We start from the raw sequence: 13,055 nt of genomic DNA, 5'->3' as shown, positions 1-13,055 counted from the left end.
TACACTGCCATCATCCAGTCTGTCCTCTGCACCTCCATCACTGTCTGGTTTGGATCGGCCTCCAAACAAGACAAGCACAGACTGCAACAGACAATCAGGACTGCAAAAAAGATCATTGGAATCAACCTCCCATCTATCCAAGACTTGTACTTGTCCAGGACCAGGAAACGTGCAAGGAACATCTCTACAGACCCTTCTCACCCAGGTTGCAGCCTGTTTGAACTACTCCCCTCCGGACGGCGTTACAGAGCTCGGTACGCCAAAACCAGCAGACACAGACAGCTTCTTCCCCCAGGCTCTTGCTCTGATGAACTCACACCACTCTTACAGTCTCAGAGTCATTACTATGCAGTAACATCCTGCTCTCCACACCTTTTTTGAATCTGTCTACACTGTTTGTACTATGTGTCCTCTCTGCATCCATTGCAGCCTGGTCATCCTGGAAGAGGGACCTTCCCATCTGTGGTCTCTTCTCAAGGTTTCTCATTTCCCCTAGCTGGAGTTTTGAGTTTTTCCTTGCCCTTTTGGGAGTTTAAGATCAGCGGATGTTTGAGAATATTTGCCATTTTTCACATGTCCTGTGTTGTTAGTCACCTAAATGTTGAACAGAGGCTGTGATGTACCGAAGTCAAATTCCTTGTTTGACACGCTCAAGAACTCTTGAATCTTGAATTACCGTTTTTTTCCATGTATATTGCGCAAAATTTAAATAATTTATTGTCCTAAAATCTAGGGTGCGCATTATACATGGGTACAATTTTTTAAAATTATTATTATTATTTATTTTATTTTTTTTAAAGAAAATTAAGGTACAACAATTTTTGAAGAAAATCTTGTCACAGATGGAGTGTGGAAAGGAGCAGGGCGACCAAGTGCAGCTTGGACCAGGGTTCATTGGAGGAACTCAAAACACAGACATGGTAAACTAACATAACTCTAACAAAACCAACAACAGGACTGACCAACAAAGACGTGGAACAAAAAGACAGGGTAACATTACCAAAGACAGGAACAGAAACTTGCGTTATTGTCAAATATTGTTTGTTTTTTAATCGCGGACTGGACGTCATACGGAGGCAGTATCACTGCGCATGCGCACTATGGATCCGATGCGAATAGTCCTCTTCTTGACTGACAATGAATGTAATAGTTTAATACAATCAGCAAATAACAAAATGCAGATTACAGGTAATATTTTATTTCACAACACTTTGCCTTGTTCCTTTCGTCTCTGCTGTTCACTTCAAACACGCTCCATACGAACGCAATGCTCTCGTATCAGACGCTTGCTCGATCACCTGCTCGTTTGCTGTCACAATGTACCCTACACAAATCCGAAACATTTGTTGCGGCTCCGAGTCGCGACAAGGGGCAAGTTTTGGTTTCCAAGGGTGTTTTTATTCCTCTTCAACTTCTCTCCCACACAGAGCCGCCTTTTTCACATGTCCGCACGTCACTTTCCTCTTTTCATTTTCACCTAACTGATCGCGGTGGTGCCTTTACGGGCAGTCGGAGAAATCAACGCCAATAAAAAAATACATCCAGCCTAGTTAAGACCATACCAAAGACTATAAAAATGGGACCCATTGCCTCCCTGCTTGGCACTCAGCATTAAGGGTTGGAATTGGGGGGTTAGATCACCAAATGATTCCCGAGCGCGGCGCCGCTGCTGCTCATTCACGGTAGAGAACGGTACTTTGCTAATGAATGAATTACTTTGAATTAACCTAGGTTGGTCAATTCGACTGCACTTTGTGCTCTCTCTCCTGATAAAGGTAAAAGGTAAAGACCCAATGATTGTCACACACACGTCTGGGTGTGGCAAAATTTGTCCTCTGCATTTAACCCATCCCCGAGGCGAGCAATGAGCCGCAGCGGTGCCACACTCGGGAATCATTTGGTGATCTAAACCCACAATTCCAACCCTTAATGCTGAGTGCCAAGCAGGGAGGCAATGGGTCCCATTTTTATAGTCTTTGGTATGGTCTTAACTAGGCTGGATGTATTTTTTTATTGGCGTTGATTTCTCCGACTGCCCGTAAAGGCACCACCGCGATCAGTTAGGTGAAAATGAAAAGAAGAAAGTGACGTGTGGACATGTGAACATATTCTTTGGAATGACCAGGCCGGGGTTTGAACCCACAACCTTCCAGTTTTAGGGCGGACACTCTACCACTAGGCCATTGAGCTGGCTTGGGGAGAGTGCTAGGTGACGCCCAAACTGAAAGTGGCTTTCTGGATTCCACGGCAAGTAATCGGTAAGGTATCTGAGGTGAACCACATGCACAGGCGCTGCCATGATGACTGAGGGCGTTTTCCTGCAGCTCTTCATTTGACTATGGACATCTGCATTAGCTTTTCTTTGTATTGCTTCATATTGTGTGTTAAAAGTTGCCCACTCTGCATCCTTTGTCACCTGATCATCCTGGACGGGGGATCCACCCATCTGCAGTCCCTTCTCAAGGTTTGTAATTTTTCCCCAGTTTTTTTTTTTTTTAGGTTTTCCTTGCCCTCTCGAGAGTTAAGATCAGGAGATGTCGAGAATAATTGTCAACTGTGGCCACGTAAAGCCCCTTGAGACGTTTTTGTGATTAAGGGCTATATACAGTATTTTCTGCACTATAAGGCGTACTGTTAGGGTTAATAGAGTATTTTGATTGTAATCTTATGTTGGAATGTGGAATATAATGATTAACCAAACCTGTCCTGTTCTCACAACGGAGTAAAATAAAGTGCTTGCATTCTCTGCACTGGTTGACCAGCTGCAGAGGAAGCAATCCAAGTTATTCTGTTTACATTAGATCGTAAAACACCCCGTGCTCTGATTTTACCAGACGCCGGGGGTTCACCAAACCTGTCACCCCCACCCTGCTTTCTCTCAATAAATATACTCTTGCAAGAGACCAAAGGCAGACTGCGTTCGAACATCTCTGTATCTACAGTGACAAACGTTTTCTCCACTTGCAAGTGCTAATAAAAGGGCATACTGTCTCCCGTGCACTGTTAGAATGGTCCTCACTCTAACTTATTTGCAAGAATCACGCAAATAAGTTAGAGTGAGCGCCACTCTTAACAGTGCACCTTCATTGAATCTTTTAGTTTAGAAATGTTTTCATACATAGGGCGCACCGGATTAAAAGCTGCATAGAAGCTACTGCATCAAACTGGGGTTGACTAGGGTTGTTATGCATCCACTAGATGGTGGTGTGCTAAAGGGAATGTCAACCCAGTCAATGAGGTAAAAAAAGTCCAACTCCATATGAAAGTGATACGGTTTGGCTTCTTACTTGGTCCAGCAACCCCACTCATTTTCGATGGTCATATACTTTTTTTATTTTAAAAGAAAAAAACGAGTGCGTGCGTTGATGCGTAATGCATTGATTAGCTTGTTAGCTTTGGCGCCGGGTTTGTGTATGCGCAGCCAAACTGCTGCGGTGAGGGCTATCTACTGCGCATGTGCGGTTCACTGTGATTGCCTTCCGACACGCTTACCTGTATGTCAATCAAGCGATGTGATGAATTCTAGCCTGTAGAAAAAGCCTGTCATGCGATCGACCAGAAGTAGCTTACTTCAGTGATGCCCCTGACCACGGTTGCCGTAATGCTGAAAGTGATGCGACCTTGTAATTTACTAGTGGTACTGAAATGTACTGAAACACTTTGGCAGAGCTCTGTATACAACCAGTATGGATAAGAAAAGTCATCAATTGATCCATATATAAGGTACTCTGCATTATAAGGCGCACTGTGTTTTTGCAGTAAATTATAAGCTTCTAAATGCGCCCTATAGTGCGGAAACTACGGTAAATAAATTTCACTTGATTTGATTGTGTGGAGTTTGCATGTTCTTGCCATGCCTGCGTGGGTTCCTTCAGGTCCTCTGGTTTCCTCTCACATTCCAATGATATAACTGACCACCAGCCAGGGCTGGTATCAAGTGACTGACTGGTGGTTGAGAACACAACGATAATGTGTGAAGTTTGGAATAACATCACTTGACAGATCTGAAAATGGTTTTCACACTGACGGTTCAGAATGAGAGCAATGGCTGAACCTAATCAAAGATAGGTGTGAAATAAATGCTGGTCTCATATTCAATAGTGCTACGGCATTCAAAACTGTTAGCAAGTTGATACATTTTTCCTTCACTAGAAATAAACCTTTAGTCTTAAAATTCCATCCATCCATCCATCCATCCATCCATCCATCCATCCATCTTCTTCCGGTTGTCCGGGGTCGGGTTGCGGGGGCAGCAGCATGCCCCCTCGAGGATCCTGCCGAGGGTGTAGAGCTGGTCCACTGTTCCACGCCCAGGACGAAAGCCACACTGCTCCTCCCGAATCCGAGGTTTGACCTCCCGACGGACCCTCCTCTTCAGCATCCCTGAATAGACCTTACCAGCTTGACTCCTTATAGGACTCCTTCTTCGGCTTCACGGCATCCCTTACCGCCGGTGTCCACCAGCGGGTTCGGGGATTGCCGCCACGACAGGCGCCAACGACCTTACGGCCACAGCTCCGGTCGGCTGCCTCAACAATGCAGCAGGGGATCGGACCGTCAAGGTCCCCGCCTTTGGCCGCTGCCCAGCTCACTTTGCACCCGACCCCTTTGGCCCCTCCTACAGGTGGTGAGCCCATGGGAACGGAAGTCTTAAATTTACTTTTTATATTTTTTATTTGGTAAGCATTGCTGGGCAGCTCGGTAGGGCATTGGTTAGCACATCTGCCTCACAGTTAGGAGGGTGCGGGTTCCGGCCCTCCCTGTGTGGAGTCTGCATGTTCTCCCTGTGCCCGCATGGGTAGAGCATTTTATCGATTAATCGATGTGTATCGATGAATCGTTACACCCCTAATTATTATACATGTATGACAAACCTGTTTTCAGGCCCAATCTTTTGTTTAACAAAGATAAGTAAAGGCTTTCCTACAAATAACTACAGTTTAATGATAATTTTAATCATCAATACGAAGTGCGTACTGTATAGTAGGACAAATTGTGACTCACACATATTTCACTAAGCCTCTGACTGTGCCGCTGCGGCCTGACTCCGCTCTGTAGTGTCTTTTTTTTAAGCTATAACACAATGCACTGTGAAAAAAAAACGTGAAGCAGCTACGCCGTGAAAGGTGAACAGCAATTTAGTATTACTACTGTATAATTTTCTCAAACAGGTTTCATATTTATTAATTGTAAAGAAATAAAGAAAACATTATTGTGTTTACAAGTTTAATTTCAAAGTACATGAAAAACCTAAGGTGAATGTGATTAGCATAGCATAACAAGAAACAAAAGTGAATACATGAAACATTAACGCGGTGCACATGCTCACATCATGTGATCGTGCCCCCCTTCCAGCCAAAAGTACATGTTGGGATGTAATCAGACAAAGACAGCACTTCACTGCCAGAAGGCCAAATATGCATGAGGTATTTGTGGATTGCAATGATATGCTGCAATAATGTCATACACTTGAGGGAATTTTAGTGTGCAGGTGGAGGTGATTGCAGTGTACATACAAGTGCACGCACAAACCGGAGCACCGTGTGGATATCGGATATACGTGCATTAATATAGATATAAATAAACTAATCAAATGCCACCCACCATCATTAATTTGCACCCATGGAATGTGAAGCTAAGACTGTATACAGACACACACACATACACGTGTGTTGGTGCTAATCAATAGGGCAGCCGTGTGTCCCCACAGCACCGCCAACTGACAGAACCTTGTTGAAAGGAGTGGGGCGACCGTTGATTATCACATGATGGATGCAGCCGTGGAAAGCGGGGAGGCCTGGTGATGCGGTGATGCCATCTGATGGACAGGATGAGGAGTGCAAATTGTTATGACAACAGTTTAAACCTAGAGTAGATGATTTGTTTCCAGGTTCGATTGATTAACAGAGGACACTGTACAGTACTAACCGGGAACGCCTCCGAGGTATACTACTTCTCTGACCCCTGCTGAGCGGCCATATTTGGGTCCGGCGCCACTCTGACTCTCTGCATCTACATGGAGTTTCAGGACGTTCTTCTTCTTTACCACTGAAGACCAACAGCGCGGCATGAGCCATCAAAGGGAACGTGATGGTGGCGTGCATCTCGGTTGTGTCACTGACCTGCGATGGTGTGCCAACGTCCATTGCAGAGTGCCTCTTCTGGGACCAACAACAACAAGGCATCACCTTTACCGCTGTTCATGGACAGCAGCACCTAAACACAGTACACAACAGGCAAAGTTTCCATTACAGGTTCTAAAACAGCCTGGCCTCACTCTGGCCTCCATTACTTCTCTATTACAGCAGGCACCAATGAATTGTGCGAGACTGCACCGAACACTCGTAGTTCACACGGTTCTGCCACAAGATTTCAAGAGTTTAGGCCACTGGCAATTCCAAATATTAATCACAGTTGCATAATGTGCTGCCACAAATTATACCTGATTAAATGCGCAGAAGTTTTCACACAGATGAAAAATCTATTTCTAGGTTTGTCAGCAAAAGACAGCCAGTCGCTGCCAAGACACACTGTATATACAGTACACATATGCTGTTTTACAACAATACTTAAACATATTTACAATTTCATGTTCACTGATAGTAAAATAAAATAGTAATGTTTGTGGTAGGCGGCTCGGTGGAGCACTGGGTAGCACGTCCGCCTCACAGTTAGGAGGGTGCGGGTTTGATTCCACCACCGGCCCTCCCTGTGTGGAGTTTGCATGTTCTCCCCGGGCCCGCGTGGGTTTTCTCCGGGCACTCCGGTTTCCTCCCACAGCACATAGTGAACACGGCTGGTAAGATTATTGGTGCTTCGCTCCCCTCCTTGAAGGACATTTACACCTCCCATCTCACCCGCAAGATGACCACGATTGTGAGTGATGTGAGTCACCCCGCTCACTCTTTGTTCGAGCTTCTGCCCTCTGGGAAGAGGTACAGAAGCCTGCGCTCCCGCACCACCAGACTCTCAAACAGCTTCATACTCCAGGCAGTCAGGATCCTGAACTTGCTTCCCCGTTCTGCGTAGCGTCCTGTACTTTTACTGTATGCACACTGGCTTTTATTCGTTGTGTTATCTATTTATTTATTATTTATTGTTACTCTTATTTATTGTTTCTGCCTTCTTGTTTTTTATATTGCGTTGTTTACTTGTGTGTCTATCGTGTAATATGTCTTGTCACCGTGGGATTTGGAAAACGTAATTCCGTCTTGTCTTTGTGTGTCTCGGCATGTGAAGATGTTGACAATAAAGCAGACTTTGACTTTGACATCCCAAAAACATGCTTGGTAGGCCGATTGAAGACTCCAAATTGTCCCTAGGTATGAGTGCGAGTGCAAATGGTTGTTTGTCTCTGTGTGCCCTGCGATTGGCTGGCAACCGGTTCAGGGCGTCCCCCGCCTACTGCCCGATGACGGCTGGGATAGGCTCCAGCACGCCCGCGACCCCCGTGGGGACTAAGCGGTTCAGAAAATGGATGGATGGATGTTTGTGGTAACACTTTTATTGAGTAACGTGCACCTTACTGGGTCCTTTCAATTGAATGAGAGGTCACTCTTAGTGAGGTCACTGCCACCCTTGCGTGTTATTGTGAGACATGGGGAGGAAATATGACGCAGTGTTACCTCTCCTCTGCGCAGTGTCAAGATCAAATGCTGGCCTGATGTCCTCCCAGCATGCAACAGCAACCCAGAATCGGACAACGGACGGACTTCCAGTCGGATCTCCAGGTCGCCACCCAGAGCTAGCAGCTCATCTGCAGGAAGTTCAGGAATTTCACATTGTCATCACACAATGCAACAAACAACAGTGAGAAGATGGTTGCTCACCGACGACCACATGTCCTCCCTTGCCGGTGAAGAAGGCACCGGGCTGCAGAGGCTTCTGGAAACAGGGTACCACACCCTGGCTGTGGGCGGGGACTCCCACAGGGCTCTCATTCATGATCAGCTGACGAACGCAGCCAACGAAGCCAGGCAAGGCAGTAGACGTTGGAGATTGCGGCGGAACTCCTCCCACATACAACGGTGCACTGATGCGTGTGCGGTCTCCTGCAGGAATCTTCCTGGACTGAGCGCCAACGCCATCCACAATCATATTGATCTTGTCCTTGTCACGCTTAATGAATACCTGAGGACACAGCCAAACCGCCATCTTAGGTTTCGTTGTAAAGCGTCACGTGACCTCATTTCATTGACCTCACCGTGTGCCAGTATTTGTCGTCCATCCTGGTGCGGCTGCGCAGGCTAACCTTCCTCTTCTTTCCCAGTGACAACAGCAAATGACCCTCCGACACAGCCAAAGACAGGATGCCATCTGACGCGTAGAGGATCAAACCTTCCGATGAATTGATCCTCACAGCTATGGAGATGTGAGGCCTGTGCACAGAGCACCCCTTATTAACATGGTAAAATTATTTGAACATTATTATAGTAACTATAAAAATTAGTAGGGCTTGCTACATTGCTTTACTGTGTAATGGAAATGTTGCAAGTGGACCTGACCTCTTCATTACCAAGACCCCCAATGCCAGACTTCCACACCATGCTGGTGCCTCATCCAGTCACAAGAAATCACCATAGAATGCCAACGTTTTACTTTAACGTGTGTTTGCAAACCCGCAATAAGGAAACTTACGTTGTCACACAAAAGCTTTCCCCCACTACTGGTTGTGTTTTCAAACTACCCTGAACATGACATTGTGTCATTTTTCCGGCTTTGAAGATGCAAGGACCTGATAAAAATTCCCTCCTCCCAGCAAGGGTCAACCCCAACCACTGCTAGACCAAGACTGACCCCCAGGGATGAACGTAAGAACTGTAGCTACAAATTCTATGCCGTTTTACCCAGGGAATGCTTCTTGAAATGCAATATATTTTAATGTCTGCTTGTGTAACAATTACTGTGCTCAAACTTGCTAGAAGATGCATTGATGAATCCACTAGGCCAGCAGATGATTTGGTACCGTGCCGCACAAGAAAGTACCAGTAACTTGCATTATTTCCACTGTCGCTCTGATGAACTCACACCACTCATAGAGACTCAGCGACATCCCTGTGCAATAACATCCTGCTCTCGCCACTTAAATGTTGTTAGTTACCTGAAAGTTGTCAGTCACTTAAATGTTGTACAGAGGCTGAGAGCAACCGGAGAAAAATTCCCTGTTCTGCATGCACAAACTTGGTCAATAAAGCTGATTCTGATTTATCCGAGTCTGAACAAGCTTTTATTTTGAAAAATGGAATGGATTCTCTCCTACACCTCGTTTAGTGAACAAAACATAACATTACCGTATTTTTCGGACTAAAAGTCGCTCCGGAATATACGTCGCATTAGCCATAAAATGCACAATAAAGTGAACAAAAATACATATAAGTCGTTCCGGAGTATAAATCGCATTTTGGGGAAAATTTATTCGACAAAATCCAACACCAAGAACAGACATGAGCGAGCAACAACAGGCTAAACGAAACGGTATGCTAACGTGACATAAACACAAACGAAGTGCTGAGAACGGGCCTGACGTAACGTTGACTGTTATCCAAATAACTATAACATAAATAACACCTTTATCAAACCATCTGTGTCACTCCAAATCATTAAATCCATCGATCGTCCTTTATGTCAACAATGCTGGGTGCGCGCCCGCCGCTGACCACGGTTGCACTTCAAATTATTCCACAGGCCCATATAACGATATATAAATTATATATCAAATAACTATTATAAAAGCAATAATATTATCAAACCATCAGTGTCACTCCAAATCATTAAATCCATCGACCGTGTCATGCTGTCCTGTTTTGTGGGCTGTCTTGTCGTGTCATGTTACTTCCTGTTTTATTGTTGTAACCAGGGCTGTGGACTCGTCGGATTTTTGCACCGAGTCCGAGTCCGGCCTCTTGACCAGGAGTCCGAGTCCGGCTGTCCATTTTTTCTGTTAATTCATGTGACTGCTTAGTCTTTATTCAAGGCTAATTTAGATCAAAATCTAAATAATTAAAACAGTTTTGTGATGGCTTTGTCTTTATTAAACATATAAACGAATACAATAAACATATACTTTCAAGTTTTAATCATTAATTACACCATTATAGCTCAGACATTTATCTAAACACAAATAATTAGTGACGACCCCACAACTATCGAAACATCAATGATATAAGCTGGGTGACATAATCGTCCTTGACATTGGTACATAATGTAAACATTAGCCTAAGTGCAACTCAACGTGGCCGCATTGATCGTAACTTACTCTCCGTTTCCCCCCCAAATCTAGAGGCAAAACATTGTTCTCTTGCTGCTCCCGGTGTTGTGCTTGATTTGGTTCCCCCGTGAGATCTTGTTCCCCCTGCCGCGGTAGCGCGCACGCCTTATTTGGAAAGCGAAAAACCGATGTCGTACGGCGTCAGCACTATGTTGTTTTCAATAAAAACATGAAGAACTCACGTTTGCGTCAGTCAATTTTAAATTTTATAAAGGATTATTCTCATTTGATGTCTTTAAATTCATCCGCGTTCTACCATTGAAGCGGGGTGCATGAATAAAATGGAACGTATTTTTTTTATTGTCGGACTCGGTGGACTCGGTCAAAATCAGAACCGAGTCCGAGTCCGGCAAAAATGACCGAGTCCGACCGAGTCCACAGCCCTGGTTGTAACTCATTTCAGTTTGTGGGTCCTTCCTCTGCACGTCAGTCCACTTGACTTCCTGGTTCCCCGACTGCGTACACCTGTGTCGTTGGCCTGATTGTCTGCACCTGTGCCCTCCTCCTCCCGGGCGTGTATATAGCCTGCGTCTCCCCCTTGGCTTTTGCCAGTGCGTCTTGCTTGTCACGAACACTAGCGATCCTGAAGTCACAGAAATTCCCCGAGAAAGCCTAGATAGAAGATACCTTTTGCCCAAGCTCTGTGTTCTGTTTCGTTGGATTTTTGCCTTAGTGTTTCCCTCAGTTTGAGGCGTTTTTTGTTTGCTGTTCTCAGCCTTTTTTCCCTCGTGTTGAGGCGCTTTTTGTTTTTGGTGCTGCCTTACGTTGGAGAAAATAAAACACCTTTGGTTGGAACTCTGCATTCGAGTCCTCTCCCTGCTCCAAGCCTGACAGATCGTCCTTTATGTCAACAATGTCGGGTGCGTGCCGCTGACGGCGGTTGCACTTCAATATATTCCACAGGCCCATATAACAATATATACTAAATGATATATCAAATAATTATTATATAAGCAATAATATTATCAAACCATCTGTGTCACTCCAAATCATTAAATCCATCCGATCGTCAACAATGCCGGGTGCGCGCCGCTGACGGCGGTTGCACTTCAAAATATTCCACAGCCCCATATAATTATAAACAACAATTTTATCAAACAATCTCTGTCACTCCAAATCATTAAATCCCATGATCAAATCCTTTGTCCTTTATGTAAAACACCGCCGCGTATGGGCCGCAGTCGCAGTTCAGATTACAGTAATCCCTTGCTACATCGCCGTTCGTTTATCACGGTTTCACTACATCAGGGATTTTTGAATTTTGAAAATTTGTGAAAAAACTCACATATAAGTCGCTCTGAGTATAAATTGCCCCCCCCCACCCAAATTATGAAAAGTTTGAAAAAAAAAAACGCGATTTATAGACCGAAAAATACGGTACTCATGTTATGTTGTTGGCATGATGTTATGAGGACGCTGCAATTAAAGTTGCATAGGTGTTTGTATACAGAATTCAACCATGAAACTAAGGGTTGAAGTGTGTGTTGGGACTGTGGTGTGTGTTCTTTCTATTCCTCGTTTTACGAGTATGTTCAGCAAAGTTTTTTTGTGACACACCTGCATCTCCTTTCCTTTGGCATCACAATGCCATTGTTTTTTTGCTGGTCGTATAATTTTATTTTGTTGGATTTATCCGTGGCGGCTCGGTGGTGCGCTGGGTAGCACGTCCGCCTCACAGTCAGGAGGGTCCGGGTTCAATTCCACCTCCGGCCCTCCCTGTGTGGAGTTTGCATGTTCTCCCCGGGCCCGCGTGGGTTTTCTCCGGGCACTCCGGTTTCCTCCCACAGCACATAGTGAACACGGCTGGTAAGATTATTGGTGCTTCGCTCCCCTCCTTGAAGGACATTTACACCTCCCATCTCACCCGCAAGATGACCACGATTGTGAGTGATGTGAGTCACCCCGCTCACTCTTTGTTCGAGCTTCTGCCCTCTGGGAAGAGGTACAGAAGCCTGCGCTCCCGCACCACCAGACTCTCAAACAGCTTCCACATTCCAAAAACATGCTTGGTAGGCCGCTACGGTTGAGCGTTCTCTCGCGCTCTCTCTCTCACTCTCTCTCGCTCTCGCACGCACACGCACACACGCAAACCGGATATCATACGGAGGCCGCCATTACAGATGCGCAGAACGGATGCGCAAGACACGTCAGCTATATAAAGAGCGAGAGTTCAGTTCTCTACCTAAATCCGTATTACAGGTAATATTTTATTTCACAACACTTTGCCTTGTTCCTTTCGTCTCTGCTGTTCACTTCAAACACGCTCCATACGACCGCAATGCTCTTGTATTAGACGCTCGCTCGATCACCTGCTAGTTTGCTGTCTGTCACAATGTACCCTACACAAATCCGAAACATTTGTTGCGGCTCCGAGTCACGACGAGGGGCAAGTTTTGGTTTCCAAGGGTGTTTTTATTCCTCTTCAACGTCTCTCCCATACAGAGCCGCCTTTTTCACGTCCGCACGGAGCGCGGTGGTGCGTTTACGGGCAGTCGGAGAAATCAACGCCAACAAAGAAAATGACATCCAGCCTAGTTAAGACCATACCAAAGACTATAAAAATGGGACCCATTGCCTCCCTGCGTGTGTGACGATCATTGGGACTTTAAAAAAAATAAAAAATAAAAATTAAAATTAAAAAAATTAAAAAAAAAAAAAATTAAAAATTAAAAATTTTTTGTACCCATGTATAATGCGCACCCTAGATTTTAGGACAATAAATTAGTTAAATTTTGCGCACTATACACGGAAAAAAACGGTATTTGAATAAATAAGAATGTTTCTGAAA

General features: G+C 45.0%; 1 protein-coding gene across 5 annotated transcripts in view; it reads right to left on the bottom strand.

The window, feature by feature from the left end:
- Positions 1–5,155: 5,155 nt before the first annotated feature.
- The window catches only part of lama5 (laminin, alpha 5), a 348,173-nt gene continuing 340,273 nt past the window's right edge, over positions 5,156–13,055 (bottom strand). For all 5 annotated transcript variants that reach the window (XM_061273125.1, XM_061273122.1, XM_061273123.1 and 2 more), the window contains 6 exons: positions 8,204–8,378; positions 7,830–8,130; positions 7,626–7,756; positions 6,123–6,216; positions 5,929–6,048; positions 5,156–5,818 (listed from right to left, as the gene is read on the bottom strand). In XM_061273125.1, coding sequence (XP_061129109.1) covers positions 5,679–5,818; positions 5,929–6,048; positions 6,123–6,216; positions 7,626–7,756; positions 7,830–8,130; positions 8,204–8,378 — 961 coding nt within the window. In that variant the 3' untranslated portion in view covers positions 5,156–5,678. The remainder of the gene's footprint in view (positions 5,819–5,928; positions 6,049–6,122; positions 6,217–7,625; positions 7,757–7,829; positions 8,131–8,203; positions 8,379–13,055) is intronic.

Source organism: Syngnathus typhle, linkage group LG2 (genome assembly GCF_033458585.1).
Source record: "Syngnathus typhle isolate RoL2023-S1 ecotype Sweden linkage group LG2, RoL_Styp_1.0, whole genome shotgun sequence".
NCBI classification, from domain to species: Eukaryota; Metazoa; Chordata; class Actinopteri; order Syngnathiformes; family Syngnathidae; genus Syngnathus; species Syngnathus typhle.
The sequence above is the reverse complement of the archived record's forward strand: the minus strand, read 5'-3'. Positions and strand labels throughout refer to the sequence as shown.